Below are 19,485 nucleotides of genomic sequence, written 5' to 3'. Positions count from 1 at the left end.
AGTAAGTCTGACACCAGTCTAACCAAGGGGTATTGGGTTGCCCGGGTAACTGGGTTGAGGAGGTCAGATATTCAGTCGCTTCTTGTAAAGCACTGGTACTCAGCTGAATCCGGTTAGATTGGAAGCCGACCCCAACATAGTTGGGAAAAGGGCTCGGAGGATGAGATGTTTTTTAATAGGTAAGTATCATATCACGAGTTCTGAGAAAATGTAAAAAGGCTAGAAGGCTGAAGATTTGACTGTCACTATTATCTAAGAAGTGTTTTTACTGAAGAAAACATTAGAAGACAGGATAAAATTCTGTAGTACAGATTGTCTGTCGGACGGACTTTTACGCAACATTTAGCGCAAACCGATTTGTCCTCCATAACGCAAGTCTATCGTTACACAGACTGTGTGCTTCCATTCCGGAGAGAGGTTTATTTTATGACGGACCACTTTTATTATTTGTGTGTTTGTTTACCACATAACATATTCATGTTTGACACAATATTCTTGTTCACTATTCATAATTTGTTATACACACGTAACACGCTGACATTATGAAAAGTACATATCCAAGCTAAGCCATATAAAGCTCTCCCATAACTCAGTTAAATACAATACATCATCCATCAACTCAATTAAAAATTTCACAATAAAATAGCAATTTTCAAAATAAAGTCTTCCCTAACACTACACAGCAATTGTTCTACTAATGAACTAGTATGAAGCATCACATCGTACTGTTATAATTTTCTAATATCGTAACAGTACGTCAGTCTGACATGGTCTGACATGCGGCGGCCGCAGCCGGGCGTACCGTCAGAACACTTCGGCGCTCGTTACCGCGCTCATCTATATCTCACCGCGTCATGTTGTGACGTTGACAGTAAATGTAACATATCTGATAGGCTACTTTTGCGTATAGTACACAGGCCAGGTCTATTTTAATAATTCAATTACTGATCTTTGAAACGACCATCGCAAATCCGCCTTGAGCAAGCATAGTGAATAATGCTCATTCCTTGTCTATACGAGAGCGTGCAGTGAGACAGTAAAAAGACTGAAGATGACGATGAAGGGACCATCTGACCTACACACATGACCGAGCTTGTACTCTGTAAGGTAAAAAAGCTGATAATGATGAAAGGACTATCTGGCCAACACACGTACACGTATAAAGTCAAAATTAAAGGGCAAACGTTCATCTATTCCCAATAGAGTTGACTACTCACGTAGACATTACAGTCATGAGACATTGAATCGTGCAGCTAACGTGTGCTGGATTAGGATTATAGTATTTGTGCGTTGCAGCGAAGCCGCAGCAGTGCAGCCTCAACCCGCCGGTGACGTCACCAGCCCGCACATAGGGTAAACTCACCAGTAACTGGCCACTTAAGGACAGCGAGTTGTTCATTTAAGTGCCATGGAGAAATGTGTCCAGAAATTAATATTCTTGTATCAACTTTAGTTAAAGCAAGTATCCATTTATCGTTATTAGTGAGTAAAAAATGAAACAACATAGAATTATGTAGTAATATTTTAACAGAATGAAAAAGTAGTATTTTTTAGTAGTAACTGGCCATTTAAAATTAGATATTAGCCACCATAATACCAATAACTGGCCATGCAAAAATAATATTTAAAATCAATTAAAATATATAGAATAAAGCAACTATATTAGAAATTAAAAACTTAAAAAACATAATAAAACAAATTCTAACAAGGTGGTTCTTAATTCGTAAAAAAAAACTACAACTTAGCTTAATTTAATGAGATCAGTATACCACAGTTCGTTTGCACTTAAATCATAGTATGGTAACGAGGAACTTATCATTTGTAGTTATTGACGTGCTTAAATTAATTAATTACATCATCATCATCATCATCAGATGTAGAGTAATCTCTCTCTTTGTAACAATTATGGCACAAAAAAGAATCACATTCAGCCTCAGGAATATGAATCCTGTGAGACAATGGTATTCTCATGAAATTGTTTGTTACAGAGCCTACATAGGATCACCCTTCTTGTTATTAGATTCAAACAATAGTCACAACAAGTAACACATCGGTTTTTCTTATTTTCCAACAGTTTATTGGACTCGTCTTGACTATTTATAATTTTGTTAGTAGCAGTCTTTTTTGTTTTATTCTTTAGTTTTTTATTTGGTACATCATTCTCTTTTTGACTTTTTTCTCTTCTCGTAATCTCTTCCTTTCTTCTTTTGCGGCATCTTCTTCTTGCTTTTTTTAATTGTTTTTCTCTTATCTTGTCAACATATTGATTGGATGTTTCGCTCAATTTGGCGCTTTCGTTGTCGTTTGGGAAAATCGGGCAACTTTTGTTTCAGGTATTCAGGTATTTTGTTTCAGGTAGGGGAAAATTTACAAGAGTATTGTCAGACCTGCTGTCTTGTATGGATCAGAGTGCTGGCCCACAAAAGCGACGAATGAAAGACAATTGCATGCGGCAGAGATGAGAATGTTAAGAGGTACATATGTGTGGTGTTACGCAAATGGATAGAGTGAGGAATGAGTATATAAGAGGAAGTTTGAAAGTAGCGCCGGTATCAGAAAAACTGCGTGGAAACCGGCTGTCATGGTATGGGCATGTGATGCGGAGGAATGAGAATCATGTTGTGAGGAACATGATGAGTATGAATGTGGACGGATATAGTGGAAAAGGAAGACCAAAGAAACGATGGATGGATTGTGTGAAAGTAGAAAGAATGTTACTTGTGAGATGACGGCAGATAGAAGAGTATGGAAGGAGAAAACATGCTGCGCCGACCCCAAATAAAATTGGGATAAGGGCAGGATTATGATGATTTTGTTTCAGGTATTCCGAGAAAGGTATATTTGAGACAACAGAAATTGTTTTATTTGGATTGGATACCTTCATTGTTTTCAATAAATTTGATAGCATTTTCTATTGCCTCTTTAGAGTATTGGCGTTTTTTTAAAGACATTTCAGAAAATCTGTCCAACAAAAAAAAATCCGTCAGTAACTGGCCATACAACTATCAGTAATTGGCCACCCATGCCAGTTACTGATAAACTTGTATATTTTTATCTGGATTTTTTTTACACGATAGTGTGCCTTATACTCATTCTAAATATGTTTATTTTTTCGTAAAATTCGGACATTAGCGTATAATTCAGTAACTGGCATGAGTGGCCAATAAATGAAAATACACAAAAATGAAAATCAATAACTGGCCACCCAACTAATCTCGCTTTATTATAGATACTGACAGAATAAAACCTTAAAAAACGATCGTTTACCATCTATACAATACCACAAACACAATCAACTCACGTTTACTACACGAAGTATTACAAAATTCACTTTTAAATTCAATCATTACCTTAAAAAAAATTTAAGGATTTACCGTTCACGTCGGAACTCGTACGCGTGCTGTCACAAAATGACCGATATTTTTGGCGCTAGTGTTCATAGAGGAAAAAACTGTCACTATAATGAAAGCTAGTTGAGTAGGTAATACTAAAAATAAATAATAGATGGCGTTCTATGAGAATAGTTCTTAATTTATGCAGTCAAAGTGAATAGTGGCTAATAATTGAAAGTGGCCAGTTATACCTCGGTTTACCCTATGTACCTAGACGAGCAATTGATCGTGAGGAAATTACTATTTATATGTGGCTTATTTTTTGTATGAGTGAGATCGACAAAGACTTGGATGTAAGAATGCTTCTTTAGTGAGTGAAAAAGTGGAAAATTACTGTAGACAATCATGCCATATTTTGCAGCGTCCAGTTGCATCGAAAGAGAAAAAATCTAAGTAGGTATGCAAACAACTGCAAGATGCACTTCGACGGTTAGCAATATGGTCGCCGACTGCACGACTCAAATATTTTTAATAAGCGAGTTTTATTACGTTTCGGCCTGCAGTCGAGTAATAACACTGAGATATGACGGTCCTCTCGAAACGCTCATATTAGAAAACGAAGGTATAAATTCGGCACAAAACTGAAAGAAACTGCTAAAAACTTTAAGCAATTTCAAATGGAAAAGGATTTAATTTTTTCTTTAGACTCCAAGAAGGACAAACTCGTTGTTAGAAAACTAGAGAACATAACGCAAGGACGAACCTAACATGCCGTGAAAACGATTCTTTGAAAAATATCAGTAACAGTTGGAGCCACGCGCCTGCAGCAGGAAAACAGGAAAAACAGACAATATCAATAATCGTGTCGGCAAACAGTTTACCTGCACACACGGTCACTCGTGTAACTGAAACCAAAAAGGCCGTGTTTGTGGAGCTTAGCGAGCCCGCCGTGATCCCGCGCCCGGCGCAGGACGGCACGCGCTCGCACCGCACGCCGGGGAACCAACCATCGGTTTATTTACTGAAATATATGGATAATACTAGCTCCACAACACCAATAAAATACCTAAAACACTTCCTCTTTGAAAAGCGAGGCAATAATTGAATGGAATTAGAAGCCTATTCAATGGAATCAATCAAATGTTTGACTACTTTAAGACGTTCAGGGACACCGTGTAATTAATGAGTCTTTTGAGATTCAGAAATACATTTTCGATTCCAAACGTTTTGATGAAATCCTAAATTTTCATATAGTGCATTTTCACATGAAATCATGCACAAACTGTTATGATGTTTGTTATATTTTGAAACATATTTTCCGTTTCAACAAAATTTTAATATTAGGATATTTCATGTACGCCGGATTTTTTCCAATCAAGACCAAATTATATGATAGGTGAACGCAATAATTTACAGCAATTCCGAGAGTTATCCGTGGTGTTGCCACAGGCGATGAAAATGGCCGCGCGTTAAATTGAATGCTGACTTTTTGGTATGGCAACTTTGAGTTTTCTCAAATTAACAGCGAGAATTTATGGAATGAGAGTTTTAGGTTCCGTCGTAAATTAATGTCATCCTGTTGATGTTCGCGCTTTCGAAAAAACGATTAATAATTGTAATTAATTACTGAATGTTCTTTAAGAATCCAGAGTGTCCTTGTAAGCACATCTCGCTATGTAAGTAAGTATATCACAATGCTATTAAAATGAATCTGGTACATTTGACATTCGTATGATGCTTTGATGCTTTGTGTGTCGTGTCAGATGTCAGTAGTCATTTGTGTGCGTGTCACGAGGTCACGACTCCCGGAGCATTGGCATCATTTGCTGACATCAAACATTCGCTCTCTTTGTTACTGATACGTTCCACACTCAAATTAAAATCTCCCCTTTTCCCATTGCCAATATCTACCGAATATCGGAGGTGTGACAAATAATTGTATAACATGCCTGTCAAATCCAATTTCCCTATCGATTTGTATTAACACAATTTTGTCTAGTACTGCAAAGTTGAACATGTTTTATGCCTTTAGTATGGGAATTCGAATACCCAAATCTTAAATATTTAAGTATTCCTCGATGGCGCAATGGTCACCATGCCGGACTGCCGAACCTGAGGTCCCGGGTTCGATTCCCGGTTCGGTCAACATTTGTGTGATGAGCATGCTTGTTGGCCGTGGTCTGGGTGTAACAATATGTATTTATAAATATGTATATGTATATATGTAGTAATTTGTAGTTTATCAGTTGTGTTAGCACCCATAACACAAGTTAATTAATAACTTACCATGGGGCTAACCGACCGTGTGTGAAAATGTGTTCCGACATTATTTATTATTTATTTATTGCGGTTCGGACTCAAAAATACAAGAAACTTGTCTGAAAACTTTAGATAAAATTCTTAGATGTATAAAGTGGAGCAAGGGCATGAAACCTTCACATGAAGTAAGTACTTGATGTTCTGACATTATCGCGACAACATTAAAGTTGGGGTGAGTTGTAACACTACAAAAATCGCTATAAAAGTAAGGCTGGGCGCAGACAGACGGGCCGGCGCGCGCTGATACCGTTTACGAGCGTTGGCGGCGCGCGCGCTTCTCCGCGCGTTACTGCTTTTATTAACGTGTCAGTTATCCGCCAGATCGTGTGTTTATAGCCGTTTTATCTGGCGAGTAAGCCTTTTTATACGTTTGTAGTGCTCCAGATAACGATGCCTTGTTATAATAATAACTTAATCGCCCGTCTCGCCATGTTCCCAGTGAAATTGTTATCTATCGCCCAATATCACTCAACGTGAACTGAAAATTTTATTGGAAATGAAATAATATGAAAACCAACTCGTCGTAAACTATATCAATAATAAAGTCGATAGATCATCTCGACGGACGGACCCGAAGGCATTTCGTTAATTAAACTTATAATTCTTGACATTTTCAGCTTCAGTCAATAATAAAACTGGTTTTACCTCGAAACCTAAATTCCGAATAACAAACTCGAGGCGACATAAAATCGAAACGTCAAATTAATTGAAAGTGATTCGGAGAGACGTTTTTAACTAAATATTGGTTGAACTCGGTAGCGTTGAGGTGTTACTGTTGACGAGTATAACGGTGTAAGTGCTTATTTAAATGTATTTACACGAGCCGCGGGTAATTGCGCTCGGCGTGTGCTCGGCGTGCGGGCGCCGGGTTACGCGGCTCGCGGGTGACGACGCTCGCGGGTGACGCGGCTCGCAGGTGACAAGGAACTCGCATAATTATTTATTACGATATTATGAACACGCGTTTTCGCGCCACCGCCTGGATTAAGCCGGCTTTCCTATTGTGTTACTTTGATTGCTGAAATTAATGTAACGTGATTATTTAATATTATGTAGGTATACCAATAATGAATTTCATGCGCCCTTTCGTTCCGTACGCTTACATTAGGTACCGAATGTTTAGTGCGAAACTATGAATAGATGAATACAGAGTCGCTGCTGTAATTAAATTATGATTCAAAGATATATTTTACATTCAAATACGCACCAAGTTAATCCGCTACCTACTTAGTTACTTTATGAATAATCAAGCCAACTTCTCCTGCATTATAAACGCGTTAATTCTCACACTTTATGTCTTCTTTGCAATATCCCAGTTCTGTACAGAACGGAGTAATTCTAGTTATTCAAGTAATAAAATATTTTATCCATTAAAATAAAATATTCCGAAGGTAAAAGATATAATAGAATTATAAATAATAACGTTAGCTGCACAATGCTATGTTATTTCCCTAGTGAAACGTTCCACTGGTGTGTGCTGTATTGTTATCGCGGCACCACGTAGGGCACACTTATTGTTCTCCATTACATCAACAACTTGCTTGGAAGCACTCGACGCCGACGACAATTATAAAATTTGAATGAGAACGAACTGGCGTTCCGTGCACCGCGGCCCATTGTCTATGGCGCACCTACCGAAATAATTTCAATTAAAATTCTGTTCTATTTACCGATCGCAGAGCCATCCGGAAAATTTTATATTGTACTCGTATCGAAATATTTAAAATCCTCTTATAATTTATTTTGTAAACCAGTAGAAGCGATGCCGGTGCAATTTGTATGGTAATCGCTCGCGTCATAGTTGTGGACACAGCTTTATTTGTTCTGTGTTTTTATTGTTAATTGATTGAGGTAGCCTAAAATGTAACTCCGGGCGGTTTTATTATGATTGTACATTTTTAATTAAAGAGTGAGTGCGGTCGGGTGGCGGTGTAGTGGGTGAGCTGTGACGGGCTCAACCGCGGCTCCTAATTGAATGATGGGTGAAGCCCACTGAGTCGACTGGTTCGATTCGTCGCGGGCGCGATGGTTCGGAATGAAATAATGAAGTGACCAGACACACCGCGGTATGAAAAACAATGATTGTCCAATAAACCGCCTGTTTGAATTTCATGCGCTTTTTAACGATATGAACAGGTACGTAACTGCAAATGAAACCAATTAAAATAAACGTTACAATTGGAATATTGCATATTTAAATTTATTGGAAAACATTTTCCGTTCATTAAACGTTATGGTCTAAAGGATATTACGAAAATCGTTAAATGCAGTTTTCTTTTATTTCGCAAGGCCGTTGCTTCGGAAAATGTAATACGAGATCGAGTAGGAAAGCTAACATCTTAGAACATGACAATTTATTCGTGAAATAAAAGTAATTATTTTGAATCCCGGAAACGCTCTGTATATCTCTCCACAAGTATATGATCACGCTAGGCCACGTGGGGGTGAATTCACACGTGTATACATAGTCCTGTACGACTTGTAGTTACAAGCAGTACATACCAATACATGTGTCTAGTCATGTAGCATGTATGTAACATTTTGTCATAAGGACACAAGCAGACAAACAATAAAGTAAAACTATTCTATTATTTTTTCATTTTCAGCACAGCAGATGATCTATTGGAAAACAAACAGGTAGTTGACTTATCATTTCAAAAAAAATCGTGGAGTCGAGAAGCATCTCACAGCAATCGGATAATCCTTGCGTTAGCACGCGGCGACACCGCGGGGTTCCCACGGCAGATTACAGAACTACTTCCCGTGAACAACTCCACTATTTGTGACGTATTATTCATGCTAGCGATTCTAGTGACACATTAAAGAGTTATACAGAAAGACCACTGCAAGAAATTCTGCGAGTTAAAAGATTGCAGTAACTGTTCAGATATTACTCTTATGTCTGAAGGTTATGAGAATTTAAAATCTTTGTCACCCGCAGTGTCAACTGAACCTGGTAGTGAACCTAAAATATTTGTTTTTCGTGGCTAAGATACCTAAAGATGACATCTTTTCTAGCTGGGTCGAGCTCTACTACAGATAGTCAGAGTAGACCTTCTGTCTAACATGAGTAGTGAGTCGACTTATGTCTAACTATGTGTGCGGAGGATGTTTGTGGATGTGGGTCATCGAGGAGATAAGATTGATGGCAGCGGCAAACAGCCCCCCTCAGCCCCGCAGCCTGGCTATCATCGGTTATGATCCACAAACAAGACGACATGGCGACTACGATCTTTTGTCAGCCATGTAGACTGGAAGGATTGATGTTCTTAGCTCGAAGCTGGGCTTAATAACTTTACCCAAGTCCTACATAAGTTAAAGATTTTAATAACTTGTTGAGCTAGAGACAGTTTTTCGCATAAAAGAACAAAAGAGAGATTGATAAAGATGTTATGACATACGTACGAATGCGATGCTTAAGAATGTTAATATAAAAGTGCTAGTAAATAACAACTAACGCTAGTAGATACTAAACAAACTAAAGTATCCTTGTGTTGTGAAGTTCGTCATACGAATACGAAACACGTTAAAAAACCAAAGTTAGAAGCAGAGCATCCGTTTTTCCGTCACCTCTCGCGGTTATGAATAGTGATCGATGAGCCAACTAGCGACAAAAACCAGCGCCCTTCAAGCAACACCTGATACACTGAATATTTTGTCAGCTTTTTATTCTCTGCTAGTGGGAAACATCGATGGTGTTCATACACTATGATTTATCATTCAAGCAGCGGTAGAAATGACTCAGAAATCGGGAAATAATTTTGAAACTAAAGTACTTGTCTAAAGATAATTTAAATTGTTCATATTTCCACGTGCACCGAATAGATGTGAGGTTGTGTAACGATATTGCTCGTCCCGTGTGCCCAGCCCAGTAAGCATAGCTTTGACCAATCGTCGCCAACCGTGCACCGATTTAGATACCCAAGCCATCCGAGAAATCTAAATGGACCTCGCTCCGAACCACAATATTCGCTCTTATAAACTTTACTAACTCCGCTGGAAACAAATCTAGTTATATTATTATATTTTAGTAGATTTCATATTCGTTCATTTAGTGGTAATACACTTAGCTGGTTCTGCGTGAGTCATTAGTAACGCTGTCACGTAGGAGGCAGAGGTACCAGGGTCTCAGCAGCCTCAGGAACTAATCACTAGCGTTCTAACAAGTTGTGATACACAGTCGTAATGTTTGCCCGATCCGGTGTAAAAGCTTTGTCGTGTAATGTCCGACGATTTGGGAAAGTCGTGTGATCATGTAAACATGTAAGTGACCGATGTAAAGATTAGTACACGCTGAGTTGTGTCACAGGTCACATGTGTCGCACTTATACTTCGGCCGTTCAGAGAATGCGTTCCTGACACCTATCAGTTAGTCACGACTAGTGATGGGCACAACATAACACTGAGTTCGTTACCGTTCCTTCAAAATGAACCGCCGCATTATTTTAAGATTATTTTCGTTTTAAATTGGCGGAATCATTTGTTTTATATTTTAGTTATTTAAGTGGAAACCAAAAAAAGGTAATATTCATATAATAAAATTGTTTTATTTATTCTTTGTTACAAGTACATTGAATTGAATGTGCGAACAGAATATTAATCAGACTCCGATTTGCTTGAGGAGGTGGTGTCTTCATCATCATCTTCGCCTACATGTATAATTATATTATTATCAATAACAGAATCAATCCTGATATCTCGGTCTAACAAAAGCCGGGTAATCAAATAAAAACAGATCGAAAACACTTGAAAAACGTGGTCTATGCGCACGAAACGACAACGGACGACTGTTTTAGCGTCACAAAATGGCGGCCCATAACGCCATTTGGGGTTACCATTTTTAATCTAAGTATAAAAATGCGGTTTGGTCATAGTTTTATTTTTATATTTCATAAAAGTTATAATTAAGTCTTATAGTCCATTATTTTCCAATTCTTAAAAAGAAAATCAAAACGTATTATTTTATATTATAACTGTATAAGAACAGATTACGATACTTGCCTGTTATTTTTAGCACAGCACTACAAAATATAAACCGCTGACATAACCTTGTAATAGCGCAGTATAGATTTAGAAAAATATTGTTTACCAAGTTATTTGACACTCAGTTTGGCACAAAATTATAACATTCATTGATTATTGATATAATAATGTTGTTTTAATGCTCCTCAATTGTTAAAACGGTAAACAACCAGCAAAAATATTTTTATCGTAACTGCAACGCCATTGCAAAGTTACGTCGTCAGTTCAATCGCGATGTGTCAGGAACGCATTCTCTGAATGGCCGAACTATAGTAGTATGGCTTCACAATTATTATTAACTCTGCAGGGGACTTTTTGAACATTCTGTGAAGGCTATTTAAATATGTATGAAATGCACCTGAATCACTCTTCAGCGTCATCAAAAATTCGCTGAAATCTGCATTCCATTCAACCTATATACCTTACGTTGTATAATCAATTGTAATTAACGCAACAGTTATTAATATGTAAAACTGGTGCATAATTACTCGTTGTTAAAGTGCGATCACATCACTGATATTCAGAATACGTAATTTTTATAGGAGCGTATTTAAATGTGGGCTAACTATCGGCCGCGAGACCGCCGCGTCACGCCGCGTGCCCGCGAATCCTTACTAATATTATAAATCGGAAAGTGAGTTTGTTTGTTTGTTTGTTCCGCTTTCACGCCGTAACTACTGAACCGATTGCTTTGAAATTTTGCAGACGTAAAGTTAGAAGTCCGGATTAAATAATAGGGTACTTTTTATCCCGAAAAAAATAGATATTCCCGAGGGAAAACAAAAATATTGTTTGCTTGATGGATGGATTGTAGATGGCGCTGTGTGTCGTTTAAAACAAGGTAATATATTGCAAACGAATATAAACATGTAAATTTAGAAGCTAAATGATACGATAATGAATCCCCGAAAATGAGGAATTCCCGAGGGATGATGTACAATTTGTTTAATCGTCTAAACTGTTTTTTTTTTTACATCTACTTATATATTGCAAACGAATATGAACATATAAATTTAGAAGCTAAATGATACGATAATGAATCCTCCAAAATGAGGAATTCCCGAGGGATGACGTACAATTTGTTTTATCGTCTTAACTGTTCTTTTTACATCTACTTATCCTGAAATAACTATAATTCAACGAATTACTAATTGGTATAAGTATTAGTTAAGTTATTTAGTTCTTGAGGTATGCGATAGATGGCGCTGGGTGTTTTTAAAACGTGGTAACGATGTGTTTTTAAAATACGTAAGAAGTGCAATGATATCTCGCGCTTTAACCTGTAGCTCATTGTTCAATCGCGAGCTTCCCGATAGCTCGATAGATGGCGTTGTGCTTTTCTGTATCGCGGTGTTAAGGTTCGCCGCGAATTAGTCTTAGGGCTGATTTTTCAATCATCAGTTAACTTCTATCTGAGGAATAAATATGGCGGTTTGACATATTTTCCATACTAATGCTGTCAAAACGTTAAAAATATTCCTCAGATAGAAGTTATCTGGCGATTGAAAAATCAGCCCTTAAGGTGTTTTGAAATCAGTGGGGCCCAGTAGGGCCAGGGCCAGCCGGGGCTGCGGGTTGTTCGAAAGAGATACTGCGGCCCTGGTATATAAAAGGCCTAGAACGGAACACTACGATTTTAGTCGGTAAGAGTCTGACACTCCCTCACCGCTGCTAACCCAATTCCAACAGACCTCCCATTTCAATTTAAAAGACTACAATTTCCTATAAGGGTTTCATTTGCAATGACCATTAATAAAGCACAAGGCCAAACTCTAAGGGTTGCTGGAGTACACTTAGAAAAACATTGTTTTTCGCATGGTCAGCTCTATGTAGCGTGTTCCTGGGTTTCCAGTGCCCAAAATCTGCATGTTTTTGCTCCACAAGGGAAAACGTATAATATAGTGTACCATTCAGTTTTGGTTTAACAACTAATCGTATCCAGCGTTACATCGCGCTTCTTAGATTTTTCCGTGGGAATGAGAAGTTTTCTTATAGTTGTGATTTATACCGCAATATAACCGAATTCCACGCGGGCGAAGCCGCGGGCGGAAAGCTAGTTAATTATAAGTGTAAATTGTACCACAACTGTGAGAAGATGCCCACCCGTCAGCTGTCATCGATAGATTTTTATCGTCTTTTGTTACAAAAAGCATCTTACTGCCGGGAATGATATGGTCTTCACGGTTCGACAATTATTTGTCGTTAGGGGTAGTTAACATTTTTCGGGCATTTTAATAAGATTTCGGCCCTTCTTTATTGCGATTCCTTCAAAGCGGTTTAAGCCAACATCCTGAGTTACATTGCGACGAATATAAATGATTAAAGCGCAGCTAAACATCTGATAAGTTGAGAGCTGTGTAGTTAAAATGAAACGTCGAGTGTTTCATTGCGTGAAGAAAAATATTTCATTTAAGATAAAAGCGGAGCCCGTATTTATATTCCAGGTTACTAGGTTAAAGACAAAAATAAGAAGGACGTTTCTCATTACACTACGAGCTAGATAAAAGTTTTTTTGTGAGAGAATAAGTAAAAGATCTGAGTGCCCGCGCTGCGCTCTATAGAAATTTTAATAGTCACCGCAGGAAATAAGAAAAATACTGTTGGCATTGTTAGCCGCGGACTGCTAATGAATCTCGTCACTTCATTAGCGAAAAGCGCTGTTCGCCATACATTGCTACGTTACTTCGTGGACTTAAAAGTTTCTGCGCAGCGAGCTGTAGTTGGACGGAAAGGTACAGAAAAATGTGTCGCGGCCGAGATGTCGCTCATTAGCCGCAGCTTTGTGAAGCCTTTCGTGTTTATGCCTAACTAAGATAAGAATGTCATGGAGACATTTAACAGATTCCCTCGACCACATTACTCTTTTGTGTTCGGATATTATGTTAAGAGTTTAGCGCTCGTTTGTTGTGAAACATCTTAAGTTGGCGGGGATTGCATGCCGTCATTGTCCTTTAAAAGCTTTTTTAAAATGCTTTCAGTGAAAAAAATAGAGATGCGTAATCTCAAAAATCTTTGTATTAATTTACATGTTTATTCAGTGTCACTGGGATCCCTCGAGCCGGTCCCTCGGGTCAACTCAGGGTCTCCGGGGTCCACCTGAGCTCACCACAAGAGCCCTTCAAAATAATGTTTTTCCTGCTACAGGTCTCTCGAGGACACTTGCAAATATATGCAAAAGGTTATTTTTTATATTGTAACAACTTGCGTGGGAGTAGTTTATAGACTGGACTTTTAAACGGAATATGATCAATATCGGGTGTATTTCCTTACATATAACAGATTTTGATCCTTTATATCGTCATTATAAGATGAAAGCCTTCGTTCAGATCACAAATAAACCTGCTTTATATGAAATATCGTCAAATATCCTAAAGGAGTGGACGGCAAACTGCCGGCGGACATCATTTGTTGCGACCGGCTCAAACACTCTATTGAGATGTTTCAATTTATTCATATTGGTATAAATATAAGGATATTTGTAACATAGCGTACTAGAATTAGAAGCTGTGTCCCTGTATTCTTTTGTATCCAGAGAGGAAGAAGTGGCCTAGCCACAACTCAAACGGGAACTACTTAAACATTAGGTCCCTGCTTTACGACATGCATATTGCAGAAAAAGTGTCATATGCATAAATAAACACTGTTATCATGTAAGTGAGATTGCAAGTAAAAAAATCAAAACCATATAAAATAAAAGGCTCTGTCTATCAATATTTATCGGTCGATGAGACGATATCGAGAGAACATGAAATACTCCAATCGACATTGAGCAGCTTGTCAGTGTCGCACGATACTTGTCGCCGATTGCTAACACAATAAATTATTACAATCATAATCGAACGACATTCTTTCCTTAATGTAAGAAAAGATTTCATTTGAATTCTTGCTAAATTTTTGCAATATTTTTTTAAAACAATGTCATTATAACTTTGATTCTCATTGATGGAAGTATTTCCCCAGTTTCCCTCGTAACACAACAACATGTACACTGAGAAAGTTCCTCCGAAAACGTAATTTTGTGGAATACTCAAACGAAACTTTGTATGAAACTTTGACCATGAAATACAGTTCGCGTGTAAGGAACGAAACTATATAGTTTAGCAGTCCTCAAGAGCCGTGAATCCTATTCCCTGATTCCGTTGACGGCGTCTAGTTGAAAAGTCGTGTAAATCTATTAGAAGCCGCGAGTCAGCTGCACAATGAGCATAGTGCTGTTCCGTGTTCACATCGCGTGTATCGATACGAGCACAACACTACGCCGACTTGACAGAACCAGACCTTTCTTCACAGTGACGTAACGAGTTTCGAAGTTTTGGAATTAAAATTCGAGGAAATAGAACACTGCTAGATGGCATAAAATGGAAAGCATTAAATTAGTAGATATTTAGCTTTATAATTATGGTCTCAGAGATAATAAGCACGACGAAAGTCAAGGGTCATCTGGTTTTAATTTGAAGGAAGAAAAGTTCTCAATTAATTGCGCAATTAAAATGGAAGTGAAATAAAAATGGTGAGACAAATGTATTCTGGGAACGCCCACAAGCACTGATTTATGAAATAAACTGAGATTCGGTTCATCTGAAATTCAAACGAGCCTCGTTACTCGCCGGGACTCGAACCCGGGACTGCTCAATTAGCTGGCGCTTCTTATTTGTCAGTATGGTTTAACGGTTAATGTTTTGAGCTCCTTTTCAAATGGTTCAAATGTTTTATGTTGTCTATTTCCGTGTCGCGGTACGGAAACGGCACATAAATATAAATAATTGTCGACACATCGTCGTGTCATTGCTTAGTGACCGTGAAACCGACTTCAATGTTGCTTATCTAGCTTTGATTTTTGATTGAGAAAAACAAATGAAGAAGTGTTCAGATTTCAGTTCAAGAAAGAAGAATTGTTCCATATGTTTGTTAACCTCATGGCACTTTAGATGTGCCTTTCTATTCTTCCTCGAGTTTCGAAGGTTCTCAAGACCACGACGTGACAGAGTTAACATTAGCCATCTGTTTGTTCACTAGCTAACGCTCGTGTAAACCAGTCGCTAATCTAGCGGTGAACAATAGTTTAGTGCGGGATTAAGCGTCGATCAGTTGTCGCAGTTGATCCATCACCTATTGTACCGTAAGCCCTGTATCATTGGACTGCGGTTTGATGACTAACTATGTGTTAACTATGTCTTACTAGGCCACTTAATGCTAAACTAACTAGGTATATGCTTGCTGTCAATTTGGATGCAATGGTGAAAGTAGGCTACGTTAAAATTAAGGTAGATGGTTGCTTTGAATGAAAAGTGGTGAAAAGGATGCTAAGTCGAGTTTAGGACAAAATTGATTGATTTTTAATTCAATCAAGATTTGCATAATTCTGTTGCCCTGAATAATTTTAGTTCTGAATATGGATATCTTAAAATATAACCTCTACTGGAAGAACTTCAGTTTTTATAATGATTTCAATTACCTCTGAACATGAAGGCCAAGAAAACAGTGCGCTAACAAATTAATTAACAACTTCTAAGGTGTATGTAATTACATAACACTTCTTTATGTAAACAGTAAGTACTGACTGATGAATAGTCTCAGGTTGTTCTAAACACGTTCGAATTAAATCCAAAATGTTCCTTTTCACAGGATAATGCGTGTCACCCACAAGGGCGCGTTGTTTTCCAATTGTTTCGAATCCATTGCGCGCTGTGAGTGAACAAAGACTAACGTACAATGGCCACGTGGGTCGAACTAAGAGTAATTCGGCGAAGAAACAGTTCGTTGTGAGTCGCTGCGGGCGTTGCTTGTCTATTGTTAGTAGTAATGTGTTCCTTACAGGGCACGTATTGTTTTGAGTATTTCTCTGAATGTGTACTCCTGTATTTTATGTTTTCGTGGAACACAACATCTTTCATTTGAACGTTTTTCCTAGAGTTATTTAAGTCAAATTTCTTAAAACAGGGAATAATGTCGCGAAGGCAGATAATAAAAGGCAAAGTCTTTAATAGCCAATCCTTTTTCTATGTATCCTAGTGATAGCGGCTAGGTTAACTATACTTATTCCCTCTTTGGGTAAACTCCCTGTTACTAAGCACAAGGGTAGGCTACCTCGCATATTCCTTCTAAATTTTATCTACCGCCTTTCCAAGAATAATTAGCATAAAAGTCCTTAGCCCTTATGTTAAGAGATTCGTGTCACCAGTACAAGTGCTGGAGTTATGATTGGTCCATATAATGAGTCACGTCCCCTGATCAAATCTGCGGAGACTATCTAACTTCGGCAACTTTCGGCCACTCTCGGACGTGTTCGGCAGACGCATCGCACATTGATGTCATCGCCTTTAGATCCTTATCGGGTAAACTAACAGAACTTACATATTATTTTAGTTGAATTATAATTCTGTTTAATTAAGTTATGGTATTATAGCTATAAGTTTGTTTGTTAATGAATTGTGAAGTCAGGAGTGCGTAACAACTTAAAAAAAACTTTGAAAATTCTAAAAGTTGAAGACAAGCAAATTGTAGGTAATCATAAATACATGTCCCTACTCTCTACATATAAATACGTAGCTGTCAGTAAAATTACTGATAAATAAGTTATTATTTAAGGTAATGACTTTCAAGTTGTCTTTCAGTACCAATGTTCATTAATCAATGGTTACAAACAACGATGTTAATAGTTATTTGAAAACTAAGTAAGTAGTAACCTACTTAGTTTTATTTCTTAGTCTTTATTAGAGGAATCTTAAAAAAAAAACAATTTAATTTCGCAGACTACCGTCTATTTTTCTTAGGTATGAGCACTCGTAACTAAACCTCTCAGGTTTAAAACAAAAGACCTAATTAGCAGACTATTGTATAAACACAATTAATGAGCCCGTTATTCTAAAACAAGTTATATCTTTGTCTCACACAGTGGGCTAGTGCGCGAGTGTCACTCTCCATTTAGGCGTCGAGACAGTTCTAAGCAAATCTAAAATGTATACAATTGTCTAACAGTTGTTGTCAGAGGCGGGGCATTCCGTAACCACTGGCTTTCAAATGTTTAATTGATATACTTAGTGAGATGAAGTAAACAATGACCAACTTTAATATAATGCCCTAGAAACCTAACAGTCACGTCGACTGCACGTTACGGAACTTATTAACACAAGAAGAAACATGTTACGAATATGTATGACGTGTTTAAACATTATATCATTTACAGTTGTGGCTCATATTCATATAAATACGTTTGTTTAGCTGATTGATTGCCAATAAATACTTTCACTTGATTGATACGTAAGACATCTGTAAGGATGAGTGCACACCGGCTTAAAAATGTGGAGTTGACAAATAAAGTTGCACGGTATTGAGAAATGAAACCTGCTGAAATCTCTACCAACTTACAGAATAGCATACACCGATACATAATTAGTATTAATTAACCGTCATTTAAAATCATACAATAAATGAATCATTACTAAAATAATGAATTATACAACAATCGAATTTAAACCGATCAGCCCACTCGCCCAGTATGTCACCCGCCTAATATTCGTCAACTTGATTGATTTGCTCGAAACTCGTAAATCACAGTCCCCAGTTTGTGCCCGAACAAGAACTTGTATAATTGTGCGATTAATATCAACTTTATGAAGTAATCTCAGCTATTTCCATTTGAAGTTATTTTAAGTGATCGACGTGTAAGTTTCTTTAGGGTGCGTCTACACGGTGCATGTAGCTGGAGCAAGTTAACATGCGCAAGTGACTAGAGCACGCGGGTGGGTATGTTGTTTTAATACATGCGCGAGTCGCTGGACCCGCACGTGTTTAAAATGTATGTAACCTGCGCATACTACATGCACCGTGTAGATGCACCCTTAATGTTTAGCTATGTACGTCGCGTGGGGCGAGGTCGCTCTCGATGCGCGTCGCCTCGCGTCGAGTGTCCGGCGAGCTCTCATTGCTGCTTCAGAAGGAAATGCCTTTCCTGTGCAACATTTGTTTCTTTGTATCGAAAAAGCGAACAGAAAGCATTTGTTAACTTATTATTGAATTACATACATACGTTGCTCGCAGCACTTTAGAGAAGTTTGCATTCTACTAGCCACTTTAATGTTAAATCGCTTTAGGTCACACAAAATTGCGAGTCCTTTATGAAATCGTTGAGGATTTATTTCGCGACGCCAGTCTATACATATAAATGTAAAAGTTGAACGGATCACATTTCTTAGGTCTATATTTATTTTGGTTGAATGTGTGTAGGGCATTCGTCACGCGGACGTGTCGCACTAAATAAACTGCTCGATATTATGTGTGGCGACGCGAGTCACGCTCTCCCATACAACTCCGCACAATCGGCTAGATGAGGCGGGATTACCTACAAGTCGCACGCTCGTAACTAACACACACGGTACTCGGGGGATTGCGATTGGAAAATAAACTTTCATTTCGTTCAATCAGAGCATCATTTTTCATTTGCAAAAACTTTTATGCGAGAATCCATTCAAATATATTTCGTTGAAATGTTTTAAAATTGAAAAAGTCTGAACATTTTCGTATTGAATATCAATACGTTGAAGGTTGTACTTACTTACGGTAGTAAAAAACAATGTAAGCGAATATATATAGTAGCAAATCGAATCGAAATCCTTGAACTACGACCAATCTAAGATCGGAGTGGTTTGTGAGGGAACACGAAACAATCGCGCATCTGTCTCATCTCAGTGAGCTTACATCTTGTAATTAACTAGCAACTACACTCAGGACAACAACCAGACCACAGTTATATTGATTGTAGTTCAAACAAGTTGTAATTTGAATAGTTTAGGAAATTCTTTCAAGCTGTCAT

The 19,485-nt window shown here is 37.9% G+C and overlaps 2 protein-coding genes across 3 annotated transcripts in view; one reads left to right on the top strand and one right to left on the bottom strand.

Moving 5' to 3' along the window:
• The window catches only part of LOC124635720 (prothoracicostatic peptides-like), a 52,422-nt gene that overhangs the window by 27,736 nt on the left and 5,201 nt on the right, over positions 1–19,485 (bottom strand). The gene's annotated exons all lie outside the window — the stretch shown is intronic.
• The window catches only part of LOC124635721, a 35,205-nt gene continuing 20,621 nt past the window's right edge, over positions 4,902–19,485 (top strand). For both annotated transcript variants that reach the window (XM_047171673.1, XM_047171672.1), the window contains exon 1: positions 4,902–5,012. In XM_047171673.1, the coding sequence (XP_047027629.1) occupies position 5,012 (1 nt within the window). In that variant the 5' untranslated portion in view covers positions 4,902–5,011. The remainder of the gene's footprint in view (positions 5,013–19,485) is intronic.

Source organism: Helicoverpa zea, chromosome 13 (assembly GCF_022581195.2).
Source record: "Helicoverpa zea isolate HzStark_Cry1AcR chromosome 13, ilHelZeax1.1, whole genome shotgun sequence".
NCBI lineage: Eukaryota > Metazoa > Arthropoda > Insecta > Lepidoptera > Noctuidae > Helicoverpa > Helicoverpa zea.
The sequence above is the reverse complement of the archived record's forward strand: the minus strand, read 5'-3'. Positions and strand labels throughout refer to the sequence as shown.